This window comes from Sparassis crispa, assembly GCF_003851025.1.
Source record: "Sparassis crispa DNA, contig_000012F, whole genome shotgun sequence".
Lineage (NCBI taxonomy): Eukaryota > Fungi > Basidiomycota > Agaricomycetes > Polyporales > Sparassidaceae > Sparassis > Sparassis crispa.
Genome location: NW_020939759.1, coordinates 1,166,623 through 1,182,220, shown reverse-complemented (window position 1 = coordinate 1,182,220; position 15,598 = coordinate 1,166,623). Strand labels below are relative to the sequence as shown.

General features: G+C 50.4%; 6 protein-coding genes across 6 annotated transcripts; 3 read left to right on the top strand and 3 right to left on the bottom strand.

The window, feature by feature from the left end:
* Positions 1–101: 101 nt before the first annotated feature.
* SCP_1303990 (Uncharacterized oxidoreductase) lies at positions 102–1,634 on the top strand (the record flags this gene model as incomplete). Its single annotated transcript, XM_027763694.1, has 10 exons — positions 102–137; positions 203–367; positions 439–475; positions 542–597; positions 649–666; positions 723–1,082; positions 1,132–1,203; positions 1,253–1,366; positions 1,428–1,542; positions 1,597–1,634. The coding sequence occupies 10 exons, from the start codon at positions 102–104 to the stop codon at positions 1,632–1,634; spliced, it is 1,011 nt and encodes a 336-aa protein (XP_027619495.1).
* Positions 1,635–1,876: 242 nt separating this feature from the next.
* SCP_1303980 (hypothetical protein) lies at positions 1,877–3,684 on the bottom strand (the record flags this gene model as incomplete). Its single annotated transcript, XM_027763693.1, has 6 exons — positions 1,877–2,083; positions 2,135–2,461; positions 2,517–2,534; positions 2,590–2,779; positions 2,841–3,172; positions 3,406–3,684. The coding sequence occupies 6 exons, from the start codon at positions 3,682–3,684 to the stop codon at positions 1,877–1,879; spliced, it is 1,353 nt and encodes a 450-aa protein (XP_027619494.1).
* Positions 3,685–4,109: 425 nt separating this feature from the next.
* SCP_1303970 (hypothetical protein) lies at positions 4,110–4,949 on the top strand (the record flags this gene model as incomplete). Its single annotated transcript, XM_027763692.1, has 4 exons — positions 4,110–4,247; positions 4,301–4,315; positions 4,375–4,478; positions 4,538–4,949. 4 exons carry the CDS (start codon positions 4,110–4,112, stop codon positions 4,947–4,949), a joined length of 669 nt encoding a protein of 222 aa, XP_027619493.1.
* A 204-nt stretch (positions 4,950–5,153) lies between these two features.
* SCP_1303960 (Probable 26S proteasome regulatory subunit) lies at positions 5,154–6,344 on the bottom strand (the record flags this gene model as incomplete). The annotated part of the gene is made up of 10 exons (XM_027763691.1): positions 5,154–5,258; positions 5,316–5,401; positions 5,460–5,560; positions 5,614–5,648; positions 5,699–5,731; positions 5,783–5,813; positions 5,864–5,951; positions 6,008–6,134; positions 6,191–6,255; positions 6,308–6,344. The coding sequence occupies 10 exons, from the start codon at positions 6,342–6,344 to the stop codon at positions 5,154–5,156; spliced, it is 708 nt and encodes a 235-aa protein (XP_027619492.1).
* A 379-nt stretch (positions 6,345–6,723) lies between these two features.
* SCP_1303950 (RNA polymerase II transcription factor B subunit 2) lies at positions 6,724–8,810 on the top strand (the record flags this gene model as incomplete). Its single annotated transcript, XM_027763690.1, has 13 exons — positions 6,724–6,872; positions 6,928–7,032; positions 7,085–7,201; positions 7,255–7,354; positions 7,407–7,513; positions 7,573–7,672; positions 7,728–7,796; positions 7,852–7,935; positions 8,006–8,156; positions 8,209–8,339; positions 8,388–8,435; positions 8,491–8,569; positions 8,635–8,810. 13 exons carry the CDS (start codon positions 6,724–6,726, stop codon positions 8,808–8,810), a joined length of 1,416 nt encoding a protein of 471 aa, XP_027619491.1.
* A 405-nt stretch (positions 8,811–9,215) lies between these two features.
* On the bottom strand, positions 9,216–10,956 carry SCP_1303940 (hypothetical protein; the record flags this gene model as incomplete). The annotated part of the gene is made up of 5 exons (XM_027763689.1): positions 9,216–10,008; positions 10,074–10,276; positions 10,335–10,466; positions 10,586–10,756; positions 10,861–10,956. 5 exons carry the CDS (start codon positions 10,954–10,956, stop codon positions 9,216–9,218), a joined length of 1,395 nt encoding a protein of 464 aa, XP_027619490.1.
* Positions 10,957–15,598: the final 4,642 nt, after the last annotated feature.

Genomic DNA, 15,598 nt, shown 5'->3' with positions numbered 1-15,598 from the left:
TGAGACTAGTATTTGGAAAATATCATGGCGAGCCGCTCAGGTTGCTAGTGTTGTGAGACTCAAAAAACTTTAAATGAGTGCAGGAGCGCTCCGAGCTTCAGATGTACTCCGATCGTGATTTACTTCGTCCACGTTCGGTATGTTGACATAACTATCTGCAGATGCTTCCGAGTGAGTGCTGATGACCGTGATACGCATCCAGTATTTGCTATACGTTGTCCTTACAGCCTTTGCAGTCTTGTCAGCTGCCAGGTTATTTCTGCGATCGTTCAACGGACTCCGAAGCGTGCACAGCCACTGGCACCCAGCGCGGTTCAGCAGTTTCAATCATTCTACTATGGCGCTATCGCTAGAATCGAAGCTCAAGGTACGCACTTATCAGGACCACATGTCACAACATCTCTAGTACTTGCATGAGGTATTCATCGTATCCCTCAGCTCCGCGACGGAAATGAGATACCTATCATTGGGTTTGGTGAGTGAGGCAGTTATCATTGCCACGACTTAGGAAGACTCGCACCCACTCACACCTGCAACATAGGAACCTATGAAATAGAAGGACGGGAAGCCTACACTACCGTCAAGTGGGCTTTGGAGGTAAGCCGAAGCTATACAGATTGCAGAGATTGAGGCACTGACCTCGCTTAGGCCGGATACCGCCATATCGTACGTGTCATCACTGCTTCAACTCGAATACAAACTGCTATGCGAGCGCTTTGCAGGACTCGGCTGAGTGGTACGCCAATGAGCGCCAATGTGGACGCGCCATCCAGGACTTCTGCAAGGAGACCGGCGTTTCGCGCAGCGACGTTTACTACACGACGAAGCTGCGCTCCAACTCGGGGTACGCCGCCGCTAAAGCGGCGATTCAGAAGTCGCTGGATACGTGTGGCCTGGGATATATTGATTTGTTCTTGCTGCACTCCCCGATTGGCGGGCCTGAGATGCGGCGCGAAAGTTGGCGCGCTGCACTCGATGCCAAAGCTGAGGGAAATGTTCGGAGTATCGGCGTGAGCAATTACGGCGTGCGTCATCTGCAGGAGATGATACGGTCGGGTGTGGAACTCCCGGCGATCAACCAGGTCAGTCCTTTCATCCTGACTCGAACTGTGCTCAAACTTTTGGTTGAAGGTTGACCTTCATCCGTTCATGACCCGCACGGACATCGTTGAAATCTGCAAGGAGCACAATATAGCCCTAGAGGTGCGGATGTTGTCTATTTTGTCTGCCCGATATTTGAACCGTTATGCAGGCTTGGGCCCCGCTTGTCCGTGGACTCCGCTTCAACCATCCTTCCATCAAAACGTTGGCTCAGAAGTACAACAAGGAGCCTGCTCAGATTCTCTTACGCTACTCCTTGCAGAAGGTAGAATTCATCTACCGCCTCGCGAAGCTTTGTCATGACCGTCGATGTTGCCAATGCACAGAATTACATTGCTCTTCCGAAATCGGCGTCCAGGAGTCGTATCCAGTCGAATATTCAAATTTATGACTTCAATTTGACATCAGAAGAGATTGCTCATTTGGATAGCCTGGACGAAGGTACGCCTGTTCTCCATCGAGTTATCTTCGGGTTGCTACATGTATATTTCTCAGAACTGGTAACGGACTGGGATCCCACAAAATGTCCGTGAAGCAGCAGTATTGTGCAGTCGAGTCACGTGTAAGAGGTACATAATCAATTAAGTTGGCAGTTGCATTATACTTTGGTGAGATCTATTGTTTGACAGCTTAATGGCTGACGTTAACATCTACCTCTCCAGTGCTGATTACGGACCGAATGTGTGCGGACTTATCTTGAATAACATGTACGGACAATACAGCACGTCGACAAGGTACAATGAAATACTACATTAAGAATTGCAGAAAACACTGTTCAAACCCAAACTAAAAACCCTCCGACACGTACTCCTACTGGGCGTGGCTCTTCCAGATCTTCCCCGTCATAATGCGGAGGCATGTAGGCTCTTGGCCGTGGCCCTTCCGCGAACGCGGTCACAATCTCCACTGACTCCCTGAGTAACGGTTTCTTCTCAGAGGGGATAAACCCCACTGCTTGGAACGGCTCAATTACAACCATGTGCTGGAAAAAAGTATCAGTAATCAGAAACAGCATCGAACCGCAACGGCTTGCATCTAAATTGAAGTTGAGTATGTGGCACCGCGGCGATACTGCTTCGGGAATGTGGATCTCGCCGGCCAATGTTCTCCTGTTTGGCAGTTGCACCTCGTTTTCCGGCGGCCACCACACAGCTCGACCAATCGAGCGAGATCTGACTTCCTTCAGTGGTTGCTCCTCTGCAGATGTCTCCCGAAATCCCGGCATCGTGGTCCCAAAGGATGTGCGTTGGACAAGCCTAACCACTATGGCGTGGCGAGTGGCAAGTAGGTCCAATGCTTGCTGATCGGCACTCTCAATCGTGAGCATGAGAGGTATTGGGGTACCTCTAGTATAGCACAACTACAGATCACCGGATTGGCTGGCGCAAATAATACTGTTGCAATCAGGCACTTACTGGCCGTGCAAGCGATAACTGAAAAAAAATAAGGGTTAGAGATAAGGGATGCTACGTGTATAGACGGACTTACTGTACATGCCGCCTCTACCGCGATGGATTTGAAGATCTTGCCGCGAAGCTTCACTGGGGGAAGAGTCTTCCATCCCTCCGGATCACCGTCTGCTCCGACCAGAGGGAAATTCTCCCGATACGCAAGCTGACGCGTAATGGAAGGTGTAGTGGGACGCAGAAGAGGGTTGAACAATATGGGCACTACCAACCTGTCATCCCAAGCACACTACCATCTGCAATGCACTGCCGAGAAAAGGCAATGCTACTCACTTGCTATGGCTGCGAAGCCTTCCCCTCTCCACACGCACGGCTAGCTGATACTCCACGCGCACCCCACTTATACCGTCCGATAAGGAGGGTGGGAGACGAAAATTTTTCCGTGCGCTGTCCACGTCGATGTGGGAGACAATACTGACACCTTTTGGGAGCTTGAAGGAGAACGGCCATTCATAGCGCCCCTTCAGCTTACCAGACTGCTTCACAGTATTTGGCGCGTCTGCTAGCACTTCAGGGTCTTGGTCAACAGAGCACGACCACAATGTGCGCTTCATGTTCAGAAAATACGATGCGCTATGCGAGAAATAATTCAATTGGCCAGTCAACTGTTACGGGGGTCAGTATATTTCAAGGCTTATTGGACAACGTGGCAGCTTTTCCAACGGCTTAGTGCATCAAAACCCACCGTACATATGACAAAATGTACTGCAGAGCGTCTGCTACTATTCGCCATCACTGATAACACTATGAGACCGGAGAAAGGCACAAAACCACAACGCACCCCTCAGAAGCCGCAACACTGCATCTGGGAAGGCTCGCAAATAACATGACGACTCACTGCGATATGTACGGAGTCTATGATGTCCTCCTTCTCCAAGTTCAGCATCAAAGTGCCACCGACCAAACCTCCTTGGAAGAACATCGGTGTTTCGACATTGGTAGCAGCCCTGCTGACGACCGTCAACGACAGCCAATGCTCTCCGTCTTTCTTGGTAAGGTGGAATGAATGCTGTGTGTTTAATGGAGGTACATCCCAGCTTGTAGAAGGAGTCCTTGCATACGAAGGCAGTTCGAGGTCTATTGCAGCGGCATTTCCGGGGTAAGCAGGAGCATCCATACGATCGCTGTCTGAGAGGTGGTAGCTGCAGGAGATACTGCTGCGCCCATTGGGGATTGTCGTGATACGGCATATATCCTGGGTTCTCCCGGCTGTCATGCGGCTTACATACCGTGGACAACACTCGAAATCTCGCTGGCGGGGTTGCTCGCCAACGCTCAGTCATTCGACAACATTGGCGGTGATGTTTGTTGGATAAGTATAGCTGGAAGTCAAGCTGAAAATTCGCTGAGGTGGAGAACCAGAAACTTGGATCCGAAGAGCATTGAAGTTGGATGATCTGAGTTATATATTTACTTCTATGGATTACATAGGGGTTTATACGACATGAAATCAGTGCGAATATTCCCCATGGAGCTGACTTCGTCGACAGAAAGGCGGACGCCACCGCGCAGGGGTCCATGAACTCCGTTTCTCCTACTACCATGTTGTACACGAAATCACATCTCAAGTCTTCGCCACGAAAGTTCATTCAAGGAAATAATTTTTCTTCGTCATATCGGAGGAAGAGTCACTATAAGACACTCTCGGTTCCCCACAACGCGACCAAGAACCAGATCAAGGCAGGTCTAGACTTCTGGAGATTCATACATACGCGTAATTGACAATTTTCCAGTCGAGTTACTACAAGGTAAGACTGGCTTAATGCAAGCTGTGACTCACTGTCTGATGAACCTAGATGATCTCTAGCTAAGCAAGCTATGGCATCCTGACCTCACGAAAGATCCAAGGGCGAAGGAGAAATTCCAAGCGGTCAGTGAGGCGTATAATGTGCTGGGAGATGATAGGAAGCGGTTTGTCACCTAGTTGTCTAATTGCTGCGATGTGCGAAATGCTAACCTTCGCCCACCAGGAGAGCGTACGACAGAACTATCGTCGCTGCAGCATCAATACGAAACCCTTCAAACTCATTCAATGACGCAGCATACACTATGCACCCCTCGTACGAACGACGGCGAGGAGCTACTCATGCGTGGGAGTACTCACGCCGGCCACGATCAGGGCAGCACTATACGCCTCCACCGGGACATGCACAACAGGCCCACGGCCATGCTCAACATCCATATGCCCGGCATTCCGACCCGTTCTCATCTCCCAATGTACAACGTGCGACAGGAAAGAAAACGACGCGTCCGGTGCACGAGGGTCCGACTGAGGCCGACCGAATTAGCGGCGAATCAACTTTCTGGAGAGTTGTGCAGGTAGTAGGCATAGTGATGTTGGTCGCCACGATTGGCGGTGGTGTCAGTGCGAATGCAAATTGAGACAGTTTGACGTTCCTAGACATTTTTTGTATCGACTAGGTCACTCATAGGCTTATTTCGTGTATTTCATTCGCGGAGTTACATATGTTCGCCTTCGTATTTCAATGATACCTTCCTGACATAAGTCACTAGTCGCCGTCAAACATACAAGTACATACAAGTATTGGTACAGCTTCACGTTAATTTCTCGCGTAGGCAGCCGTGCTATGATCGCTTGCCACATCGTTCAACTACATAGGCCTTAGCCCTCTTCTGCTCCTGTCCGCCGACACCTTCCATGTCTTCTGGTGACTGGCCATCCAAATTCTCCTGTTGCCCCAAACATGCTGGTCAGTAATCGCGAGCAAACACCATTCTGCGACTTACACGTTCACGATCTGCGCCTGCTTCGATAAGCAGACAGGCTGCCTCTGCGTAAGCGGACTCCATGGCGAGATGGAGGGGCGTGTTTCCTGGCAGGTATGCAGTCAGGGTTCCATCAGTAGGCAACTGGGTGCTAGGCCGACACACCGACGCGGTCAGCTGTGTTCAGCCGAGTCTTCGGAGAACCCTCAGGAGGATGTAGTAGAATATTAATGAATCCCGTGGATCCCGTTGTAGCAGCCCTGTGTCTGCATGACAATGTCAGAAGCCAGTCGGTAACTGGAAGGGTTTAGTAACCTACAACGGCGTTTGATTGGCTCTGTCCCTTGCATTGATCTGACAAGTAGTGACTAATGGGAGTGAGGGCACCTCGAACTTCCACGTACATCTGCTCCTCTGGAAATCAACAGTTTGCCTATCTGGTGCATGCTTGAGATGGCATATGTGATGAAACAAGTGAATACACTTACATCGACGCGTGATTTCGAGGCGGCGTAATGCCTGCTTCAAATCAGACATTCATATGGCTGTAGAAAGAAAGATAAGCCTACAGCGGAGTCTGGCCTTTGTCATTCGTTCGTTTCACGTCCACTCCAGCTCCTAGTAATTCTCTGACAATGTCTTCGTAACCTGCGCTGGCTAAGCAAAGGTTCATGTGTAAAGCCTTAATGCGAATCTTAGTGCTTTGATCTTACCTGCAATGTGAAGAGGCGTCCAGCCTAGGCTGTCGCCACGATCCACTTCAGCTTTCTGGTTAAGGAGATACTGGACGATTTCCACTGATCCGGATGAGGCAGCCCAATGCAGAGGGGTTCTTCCATCCTGGCAAACGTATTCGATGCGTTCCTATGCCGCCAGATATTTTGGAGGATACGTACGGCGTCCACGGAATTTACTAGCTTCGGGTCTTGACTGATGAGCGAGCGAAGGAGCCCGACTTGTCCTGTGCCGGAAGAAAAATTATTACAGAAATTGCGCGATGAAGGTGGATTTACTGTTTTGTGCTGCCGTATGTGCCAAAAAGTTAGACATTGAAACGGATGCTCTCGTTAAAGTTCCGGATACGGTGGTGGACGCGTAAACGCCACTTGGCGCGCTGACGCGTTGCACGCCGTGGGAAACTAGCCACAAAGCTTCCACAAATGGACGTAACTTAACTTCCAGACCTTGATTATATCTTGCGGTAGGTCGTGAGCGTGAGCGTTGCTCTATCTAATTTTCGTCATTTATCAAAGCCAGGCAAATTTAGACTTGACGTGGCCCTTCGATCCAAGAGTTTTGCCTACGACATAACAAGGAACATATTTAAGATCACTTCAACTCCATCAGCCTGAGGTTTATGGTAAAGAGTCATCATGCGTGCCCTCTTTCTCCATTTTCAATCATTCTTGCAGGATTACTAGGTTCTAGGATGCCGTCTGTGCAACCGCAGCCCAATTTGGACACCCCGAGCGACGAAGATGAAGGCTCTCACATCCTGTTGACCTTCTTGCAGTCACAATCACAGAATACTCTGAGCAGGCTTTACCAGAGGCCCTCGTCATGCCTTTCGATTTTTCGGTAATTATCAAGAATGGGAGGTTCATATAAGTTTGTTAATTGTCCATGGCCACAGCCTTCTCAGGCCATTAGAAAGGCAACTTATCACGAATTTGCTATGGTTGGAGTCCGCGATACCGGTTTCCACTATGGGTGCATGGGTCACACGTGACGGCCGCAAGTATGCCACCTCGTCAGAGATTCGTATATGCACCGACCTTTTTTCGTATCAGAGCTTATAACCTCTGTTTAACGACTTTGGCGCACTTAAACATTCTACCCACCTCGACGGTCAAGCTTGCTTTGAACTCCACTTTGAAATCAAGCTTGCGCCAGGCAATAACAGGCGGGTGAGTCGAGAACTCCACTACAGTCCGAGTGGCGAACAATTCATCTTTCCCAGAGGTTCGAGCGGAAGTTTTGGGGTGCCGGCAGAGCACGACCAGCAGCATTCTCCTCCGAGCGTTGATGATCTTGATGCTTATGCGCTAGAACGATGGGAGGTTTGCTGAAGATTCACAGTCCATAGATAGTCCTTCGCTAATTGATCCTTAGACCATTCTGCACTACATGGTGTCTTCTGGCACTGGTCAGTACCCTGCGAAACCATCACAAGATGTATTGTTTCTTCTGCAAAGAAGTGGACTCATGGCAAAGGCAAAGTAGGACGCTTTTACTCGGTGCATCAGAGCCTCGGATTACTGAGATCGATACACACCAGCGGTGCATTACAAATTACCTCCTCGGGATTTCAGTTTCTTCTTCACCCTCCTCATGCACAGCTTTGGGAGCTTCTATTGCAGTATCTCCACATGGCCGAGGTTCCGATCTTCATTTACCTGCGCTTGTCCCTTCATTTGACTAAGGTTGATACAGGAACGACACATGGATCTCGTAGAAATTTTGAGTTTCTTGCTCATGCTCTCGACGATGGAGCTGGGAAGGGTATGATCATTCTCATTTACCTGTTCAAAACTCACCTAGAAGATGAATATCTCAGGAGTACTCGATCGAGAACCTCAGCGTAACTCAGATGGCGATGCTTAGCGACCTTCGCGATTATGGGCTGATATGGCAGCGCAACGTTAGTAGGCCATCTCCAGCTCTGAGTGAGAACTTTGACATCATGGATCGCTGAATAATAATCTCTGAAGGCAACTTCCAAACGATTCTGCCCTTCGCGTCTGGCAACAACGTTGACGTCATCATCACCACCCCTTCCAACTTCTAGCGGCGCCGGCACGGCATCTAACACCCAAGGATTCATTGTTCTAGAAACGAACTACCGTTTATATGCTTACACGGGTACACTTTGCGTCATACTCCCGTTTAGCCTGAGTGACGTACCCTTGTTTAGACAACCCGCTGCAAATTGCGGTACTGAACCTCTTCGTCACCTTGAAGTCTCGCTTCCCAAACCTCGTCATCGGCGCAATCACCCGTGAGAGCGTTAAGAAAGCTCTTGCTAATGGGATAACTGCGGATCAGGTCAGTCCTACTGGCATACTCATGTGCATTGCGCTCACCCAATGAAAGATCATAAGTTACCTCACAACGCATGCGCATCCACAGATGCGAAAGAATGTGTGTGCGGGATTGTAGCATGTGCTCGATGATGGTATCCTGAACTGTCTTCTAGAACCCGCTGTTACCGGTGACGGTTCAAGATCAGATACGCCTCTGGGAGCTAGAGAAGAACAGGGTGAACTCGGAAGAAGGTTACTCGTCTTTACTATCGCGAACACGTCACCAGGACACGATGACTGATGTTCTGACTCGGCAGGTTATCTGTATACTGCATTCGCTTCCCAGGCCGACTACGAATATGTGCTCAACTACGCAAAACAGCTGGACGTAGTGTTATGGGAGAGTCCGGCCCGTCGATGTTTTTTCGGGAGCCTCAACGGCCATGCCAACATCAGAGGTTTCATCGAACGGAGGACAGCTGGCAACGCTTGAGCCGTGTGAAACATTCTCCGCTAGCTTGGCTTTAAGTTTGCGTGCTTTTCGGATAGGAAGGAGGGTATATTCCGGCACGAGTCCCAGTCAGGAACATCGGGATGGAGTTGTATCATTCCAAGCTCAATCGCAAGTACGCTATACATGTCTATCAATCCACTGGTCAGCGAGCTCTGCACCCTGTAAGTAGTGATGCTTCTAGAGATCGTCCAAACTGTCCAGTATATGTTCCGGTTCTACTGCTACACCTGGCACTGTGATATATGGAGGGTATATGTTCTGGGAGTCTGCTGGAAGGTGGTCGAAACAGAGAGATATACGTCATCCTCGTGCGTAGTAGTCTAGTCCGAGGAGTTAGCAGTGTGAGTCTCAAGTCTCAATTCGATAACGATACTACGGAGCTATTCAGTGCCTGTATGGGTATCCCAGGGGCCGTACTTGTGGACTTCGAGGTGATGGCAAATCTGTTGCAGATGCCTGGCGCTCCGTCGAGAACGTCGAGGCAGCGGCCTGAGGCAATTGACAGTACTGAGAAGAAGCGGAGTCCTGCATCCATGCCCACGCAGGAGACGACACCCTGGCTCGCGTCTGGTCGCATCCTCGTGTGGAAGACCCAGGGTAGCTGGAGGTTAGAGGCGACATCGGCGACGCAGAGGTGTATGTTTGCCCAGAGAACGTAGCGGTCCCTGGCGGCCATGCAGACACTCCAACGCGGTGCGCGCCGGCTCCAGCATTTGAAGCGCCTTGATCGAATGTACGGTCGAATCGAGCAGGCTGTTGATTGGGCCAGATACGCCCAGGTATCGAGCTAGGGTCCGTCTGCACGGCATTTTGCCTTGCTTCGTAGACTGCGGCAGGGTCGGGAAATGGAGTTACGCCGCTTGCGGATGGCCAGGGCGAAGACCGTCTCTGCTCTAGCGGCGAACTATCGACGCTGAGGGGGGAGTACGCCGTGTCTGTGGGAGATGGGGATGCAGACTGCCGAACATCCGCAGGAAGCGCTAGTGACAAGGACGGATAGGACGGCTCATATTTCCTGCTTGGAGATTGATGGAACGCGTTGGAGGATTGGGCAGGTATGTGTGAGAATTGAGCAGGACTAATCGGGGAGAAACGTGGTGCGGGTTCGCCCGTCGCCCTCCTTGAAGGCGAAGATGGGACAGCTGAGCGCTGATTATCAATCCTATCTCCATCATTTCTAACAATCGATGGGAAGTATCTAGTGAGTATGCTTCCATGTATGAGGACGAGTCTCACACGTACATATGGTTCAGCTTACTGCCACGTTGCGATTCATACTTCAGCGGATACCGAAAACTAGAGGACTTAAGGAGTTCCGCTGGGATTTCAACAGACCGAAGGTCTGTCCGACTGGACGGACGCTGAAGCCTGCCTGAACGAACATCCTCTTGGGTGTAGTACGATATGAGGTGGTGGTCTGACCCGTCAATTTTGACAGTAATTGTCTTGTCGTCATGAAGGTAAGAACTATGCACGATAACAGACATATGCACGTATTCTCACCTTTTTTATTAGGCCATATCGCTTAAGCATGACGCCTCCTTCCGTAGAGTGGTCCTCCTGCGATGCTTCAGAGTGCGTTGCAGCTTCGTGGTGGGTACGAGTGTCCGCTCGATCTGCGAGCTCTCGATAGATCTGCGATCGACGAGGGAATTGTCAGCAGCGGCCCACAGATCGGCACACCCGCCCAGCGCAACTGAGCCATTCGTCCAGAAGTAGCAAACCTGCACACCACGTCAGAATCATACACTCACAAGAAAATTTCCAGCAATACGGGACTGCGACCATGTAAGTCCCTCAGTCCATCGCTTGATTCCACTTTCCTCGACACTGAAGACGAAAACAGCACCGCTCTTAATCATTGATCTTCGTTCCAGTTCGTTCAGTCGGCGTGTGACTCGTGGTAAGATTCCCCGCCGAGCCGCCTAGATTCAGGCGCAGGAGTAAAGTCAGCATGCATGCGGCGAAATGAACAGGATGTAGTTAATCGAGCGGAAGATGAGAAAATGAAATACAGGCCGTCACATACCTCTATTAGACAGAGGGCGTCCTCCGTGGTATCCACGTAGCCATGAAAGGGTGGGACACCAGCCGTAACCGCGGTGACAGTAGGGCGTAACGGCATAAGTCTGAGGGACAGTGTTCCAGTCTGCCGCAGAGCTCGACAATCCAAGTTGGAGGGGAAAACTGGGTAGACAGATCCCAGATTTATGTCCGTCTCCCCGTTAAGACGCACTGCTCTTGTAGGAACTCCGTGCGCGAGAAGCCATCGCAGGAATGCAACAACACTGAACTTACCCGGTGAGTGCGTTCATATTCGCAGAAGAGCAGCAACTGGCCGGCCCGGGAATAAGGTTCCTAGTGCGGTAATAGGGATGCTTTCGCAGACATTGGAACTCCGTGCATGTCAACGACGTCCGCTCTGCTGATCTCTTACGACTCCGCGGCATCACCTCCGTGGGGGGTCCGATTAGAAAAGTGCGCTGTGCCTTACTCGCGTCACAACTTAGGCAAGCGGGTTTCCTACGACACGAGACTTGGCCACGATCGCTGAGGCTGACGATTAGGCAGTCTTCCAAATTTTCACCAGCGAACTGCTATATCTGGCGTGGTGAGCACCAGCGGCGAGGACGACGAAGGTCTCCAGAAGTAGTGGATATTTATTCGCTTCTGCTCCTTGATACCGCCCCAACGGTTCGTGATTGCGGATGCCACGCTGCTGCCGCATGTTATCGCGGCCACTATAGAGCGGGAACGAGTTCGAAAGCCCAACAACTGGCACCGGGCAGTGACGAAGCCTAGGTTGCTCGTTTTCCAGACCCTTTGAATGCGCACCTGATGCATTGAAGTTCCACTTCGTACCTTGTAAACCGGATCTTCGCAATTAGTTCGCTCCACAATGGTGCAGAAGACCGACTATCATGATAGAAGCTGTAAGCTAGGCAATTATATATGCTCGCTCACGAAGCTAGCCACAGCAGAGCGTGTGTAGAATACTTACGCGTGTATAGCTGAGGCGTTACCTGGTCAGTCTCAGAATGCAGAGTTAACATGTCATGGTTTTCTCGGCCTGTCTATAGATCAGCTGGCTTAGCAATGCGATGACAACATAAATCCACTGGCCTTTGTTCTCTCACGACGGCCGCAGCGACGTCAATGGAGTATTCAACCGCTTCCCATCGAGTGGGTCACGGAGAAATTGACCCCGACCAAGAATATTCAGACTCAGCGAAGCGTTTAAGTCTGACTGATCTGAAGGTAAACGCTTACAGGTCGCCAACTTCTTTTCAGAAAGTTTGACCCAAGTTCAATCTCCATGGCTTTTGGAGAACAACGTAGCATAGTCATATACTGGCCACTTGAATTCTCAAAGAGTCATACTTCACCATTTATCCCTCATAAGTGATCCTGCCATCCAGTCTGGGATAAACGCTAACCAAACCTTTTCTCTTCGCAATTCAGGAAATGAACTCACTCCACAAGCATTTCTTGTATCCCCCTCTCGCAGGAACAATCATACGCTGAAGTCACTGATCCGGATTCAATTGTTTGCCTGCAATGCATGGTACACGCGGTAAGGTACGTAACACTACTGATCGATGGTACTGCCGCAACGTCCGGAACACAACTTGAGCGCTGCGACTCGAGTTTGTCCCATAGGAAGGAGATAGGAACATCGATGCGGCGCGTTTCACAACATGTCATATCCCGGATGAAAGCCAGCGCTGCACTTGCAGGGATAGATCGCCACGAGCAGATGACCATCTCGACCGCGCCGCAATGAGGCACCCATTGGCACTTCACCTACACGATACCTGATGGTATCAGAATTTTTACGACATAATACTGTTCGCGATGCAGAGCTGACAGAAGTATCCAGTATGCCGTCGACATGGGCAATTTATCGGAATAGAAATCAAGAAGCAGTTTGAATTCCGAAGACTGGTATATGCCGTTCTTCGAGTCGTCACTCGGAGTAGTGGATGACTACACCGGAATTTCTTCGCAATGTGCTGTATCTCTCCATGGGACGCTCGATATATCGTCTTACAGGCTACGGACTGACGATTCTCAGCATATCCAAGTACATAATTCGGATAATCGCCGGAATCGAGAAAAGCAAAGAAAATCAAGCTATTGATAACGTAGACTTGGATTCGTAGGGGACGGGAGATGGCAAGATAAGGATGCCCTTCTTCCCACCGTAACCGCACAAGTATATGCGGTTTCCCGACATGCATATGCGGGAATCAAAGAAGCAAGCCTTCGCAGCGTCCATGACGTTTGCCCGGCGTAGTCAACTTCTCCAGTAGCATTCAGCCATCGATGGTGTTTTCGACAGACGGCTGAGAACAAAGCAGCTGCTCAACTGATTGCATGGCGAGCGAAGAGAACTCGACCACATCTATGACAGTGCATGACAGTTCATTCAGGGGCATAAGTGGTAAATGCAAAGCGGGATTGCCTATGGTATGACCGAGCTCACCAAGATAAATGAACGAACTTCAGGTCATAGCCCAAACCAGCTCGCGCGTGTTGACATTCGGCAGAGCGATTGCACCTATTCGCTCATGCAACTTATCAGACAAGAAGAATATGCTCAGCGCACTTGTACAAAGACCTTCCAAGCACCACCACACAGCAACATCCTCAGGCCGGACGCAAGCTGCGAGTGATCACAATTAATAATTGCCACGAACATGATGTCAATTTTTACAATCCGTACCTCTGGTGTAGCTCACGCTCTCGAGGCCGCGGGAAGGCGCATACAAACCAGCACGAATCGCATGGTGCTCAACATCACCACGTCGGGCTTGACTGTGGCTTGAAATTGCAACTGGCCTACCGTTCGCGGTAGCAATTCGCACTCAAGAGCTGTGCTTCGCGGGAGAAGACGTCGAGAAGGTGATCGGCAGGATCGGATGTCCAGCAGTATCAACCAGACAGCCACTTTTGCTCTGACAACTTGCATCGAGTTTGCCCAGCCATTCCCTGAAGGATGTAAGGTTTCCGAATTGAACGTTAGGATCGTCCCCAAAACGTTGCACGGAGAGTGCACCTACTATTGCACAGCCAACACCGTTCACGTCAAGGAATGCCGCGCTGAAGACACAGATCAAGCAAGTGAGCACGGAAGAACAGAAGGCGAAGGTCAAGCCTAACGCCACATCGGAACGCACAATCTCCGGCGGAAATCATGCGCCTGCAAGGTGCGATCATCACTACTTCCATATGATAGGAGTGGTATACCACTCACGTTTACGCGAGCACGCTCTCAGAGAGCGGAGAACAATGTCGTCCTGTTTTAATATGACCTGACGCACCGTGTGAGCGCAACCGAGAAGTAGCGGCCTACTGTCGATAGCATGCTGTATAGAACCTGGGTGTCCTGGACCGGAGATGATTTTGCCTGCAAACAGTGACAGCAGTCAACAACCATGGGATGGCATTGGAAGGAAGAGACGCTGGCTGGAGTCAACAAGCGCCGCGGCTCTAAGTCTGACCGGGTGCACAGCAGCCTACTTATTTCAAATCATGGAACGCCTAGAAAACAGCATGCTCCACTGTGGAAGATTCGTGGGAGAACAGGGAACTGAGCTATGCGGACGGCTCTACATCTTTCAGTTGCCATTTGACGGGACACAACAGACCTATCGACAATCGGTAAGAGCGGCAGATGTGTCAAAGAGCAACTGCAGCGAGGAAGCATTGCAAAGGGTTACTAGATGACGAGACTGAGCCGAAATCTACCTCGACATTTTCGTCGACCACACGACGGGATAATCAAAGGATGACATTATCACACCGCGCGAATCTGGGGATTGGGCGAATATTCCTGAGACAAAACAGTCGAAATTGACCATCATACCAAAGAGTGAAGCCTGCACAAAAGTACCGGCGCGATATACCCTGCAAGCTTTCCATAGGTACGCCATGAGGCGAACCTACTGCAAATGAAAGTGGAAGTTTCAGCAATGGAAACCTGAGGATTCTCCCGTGTGATACGCACCTTCTAATCAACGTTCCTGCTGCGGCCTAGTAGCGCCAATCCGGTCATTCCCTTGGATCGTTCTGGTCACTGCGGACGAGGCAGCATACCCAGGATGCGATAAGAAACTAGAACATCATGCATCCATCGGTAATCCATCAGCTGACATTGGGCAACTCAGTCTAGCCCTGTCACTCTTCGCGTCATGGACCAGCTGCCTATAGGATGGTGTAGGATGTCGTATGGGAGCCAAGGCTTCGTAGGTGCCAGCAGGCAGTGCGGGGACTAGAAAAAGACGTAAGAGTCGATAAGGGTTTGCGGGAATCTTCTTCAGACTTCCAGTGTCGAGAACGATGTGAAAATAAGTATGATTCAAACGGCCCAGTGGTGGTGTTGCGATAATACCACAACACCGAGATTACTGCCGGGATTTAGGAACAGGTAGAATTATTGCATTCTACAAAACAGAAATTGAGTCGCTGGGTAGAGTAGCAGCACCCGGCTCTTGATCGCAAGGCCGTGCAACTACAGATATATGAGGTTAGCTACAAGAGACCAAGCACCTGTTAGCATAAAAGCCGAAAGCAGCGGAAAACGAGCACCTCAGCCATCCGCCGATAATATAGGAGTCTTCAATGCACATGTCCGCGCTCGGTGTCCCGCATGGGTGAGAGCATCGAGGGTGGCTAGTGGACAGAGTCGACTGCTTTAAATCGTGCATGTAAAGACGGTCAGTTCGCCGTTTGCCGTTCGCCGAGAGCAATCTCTTCCAAGGTAC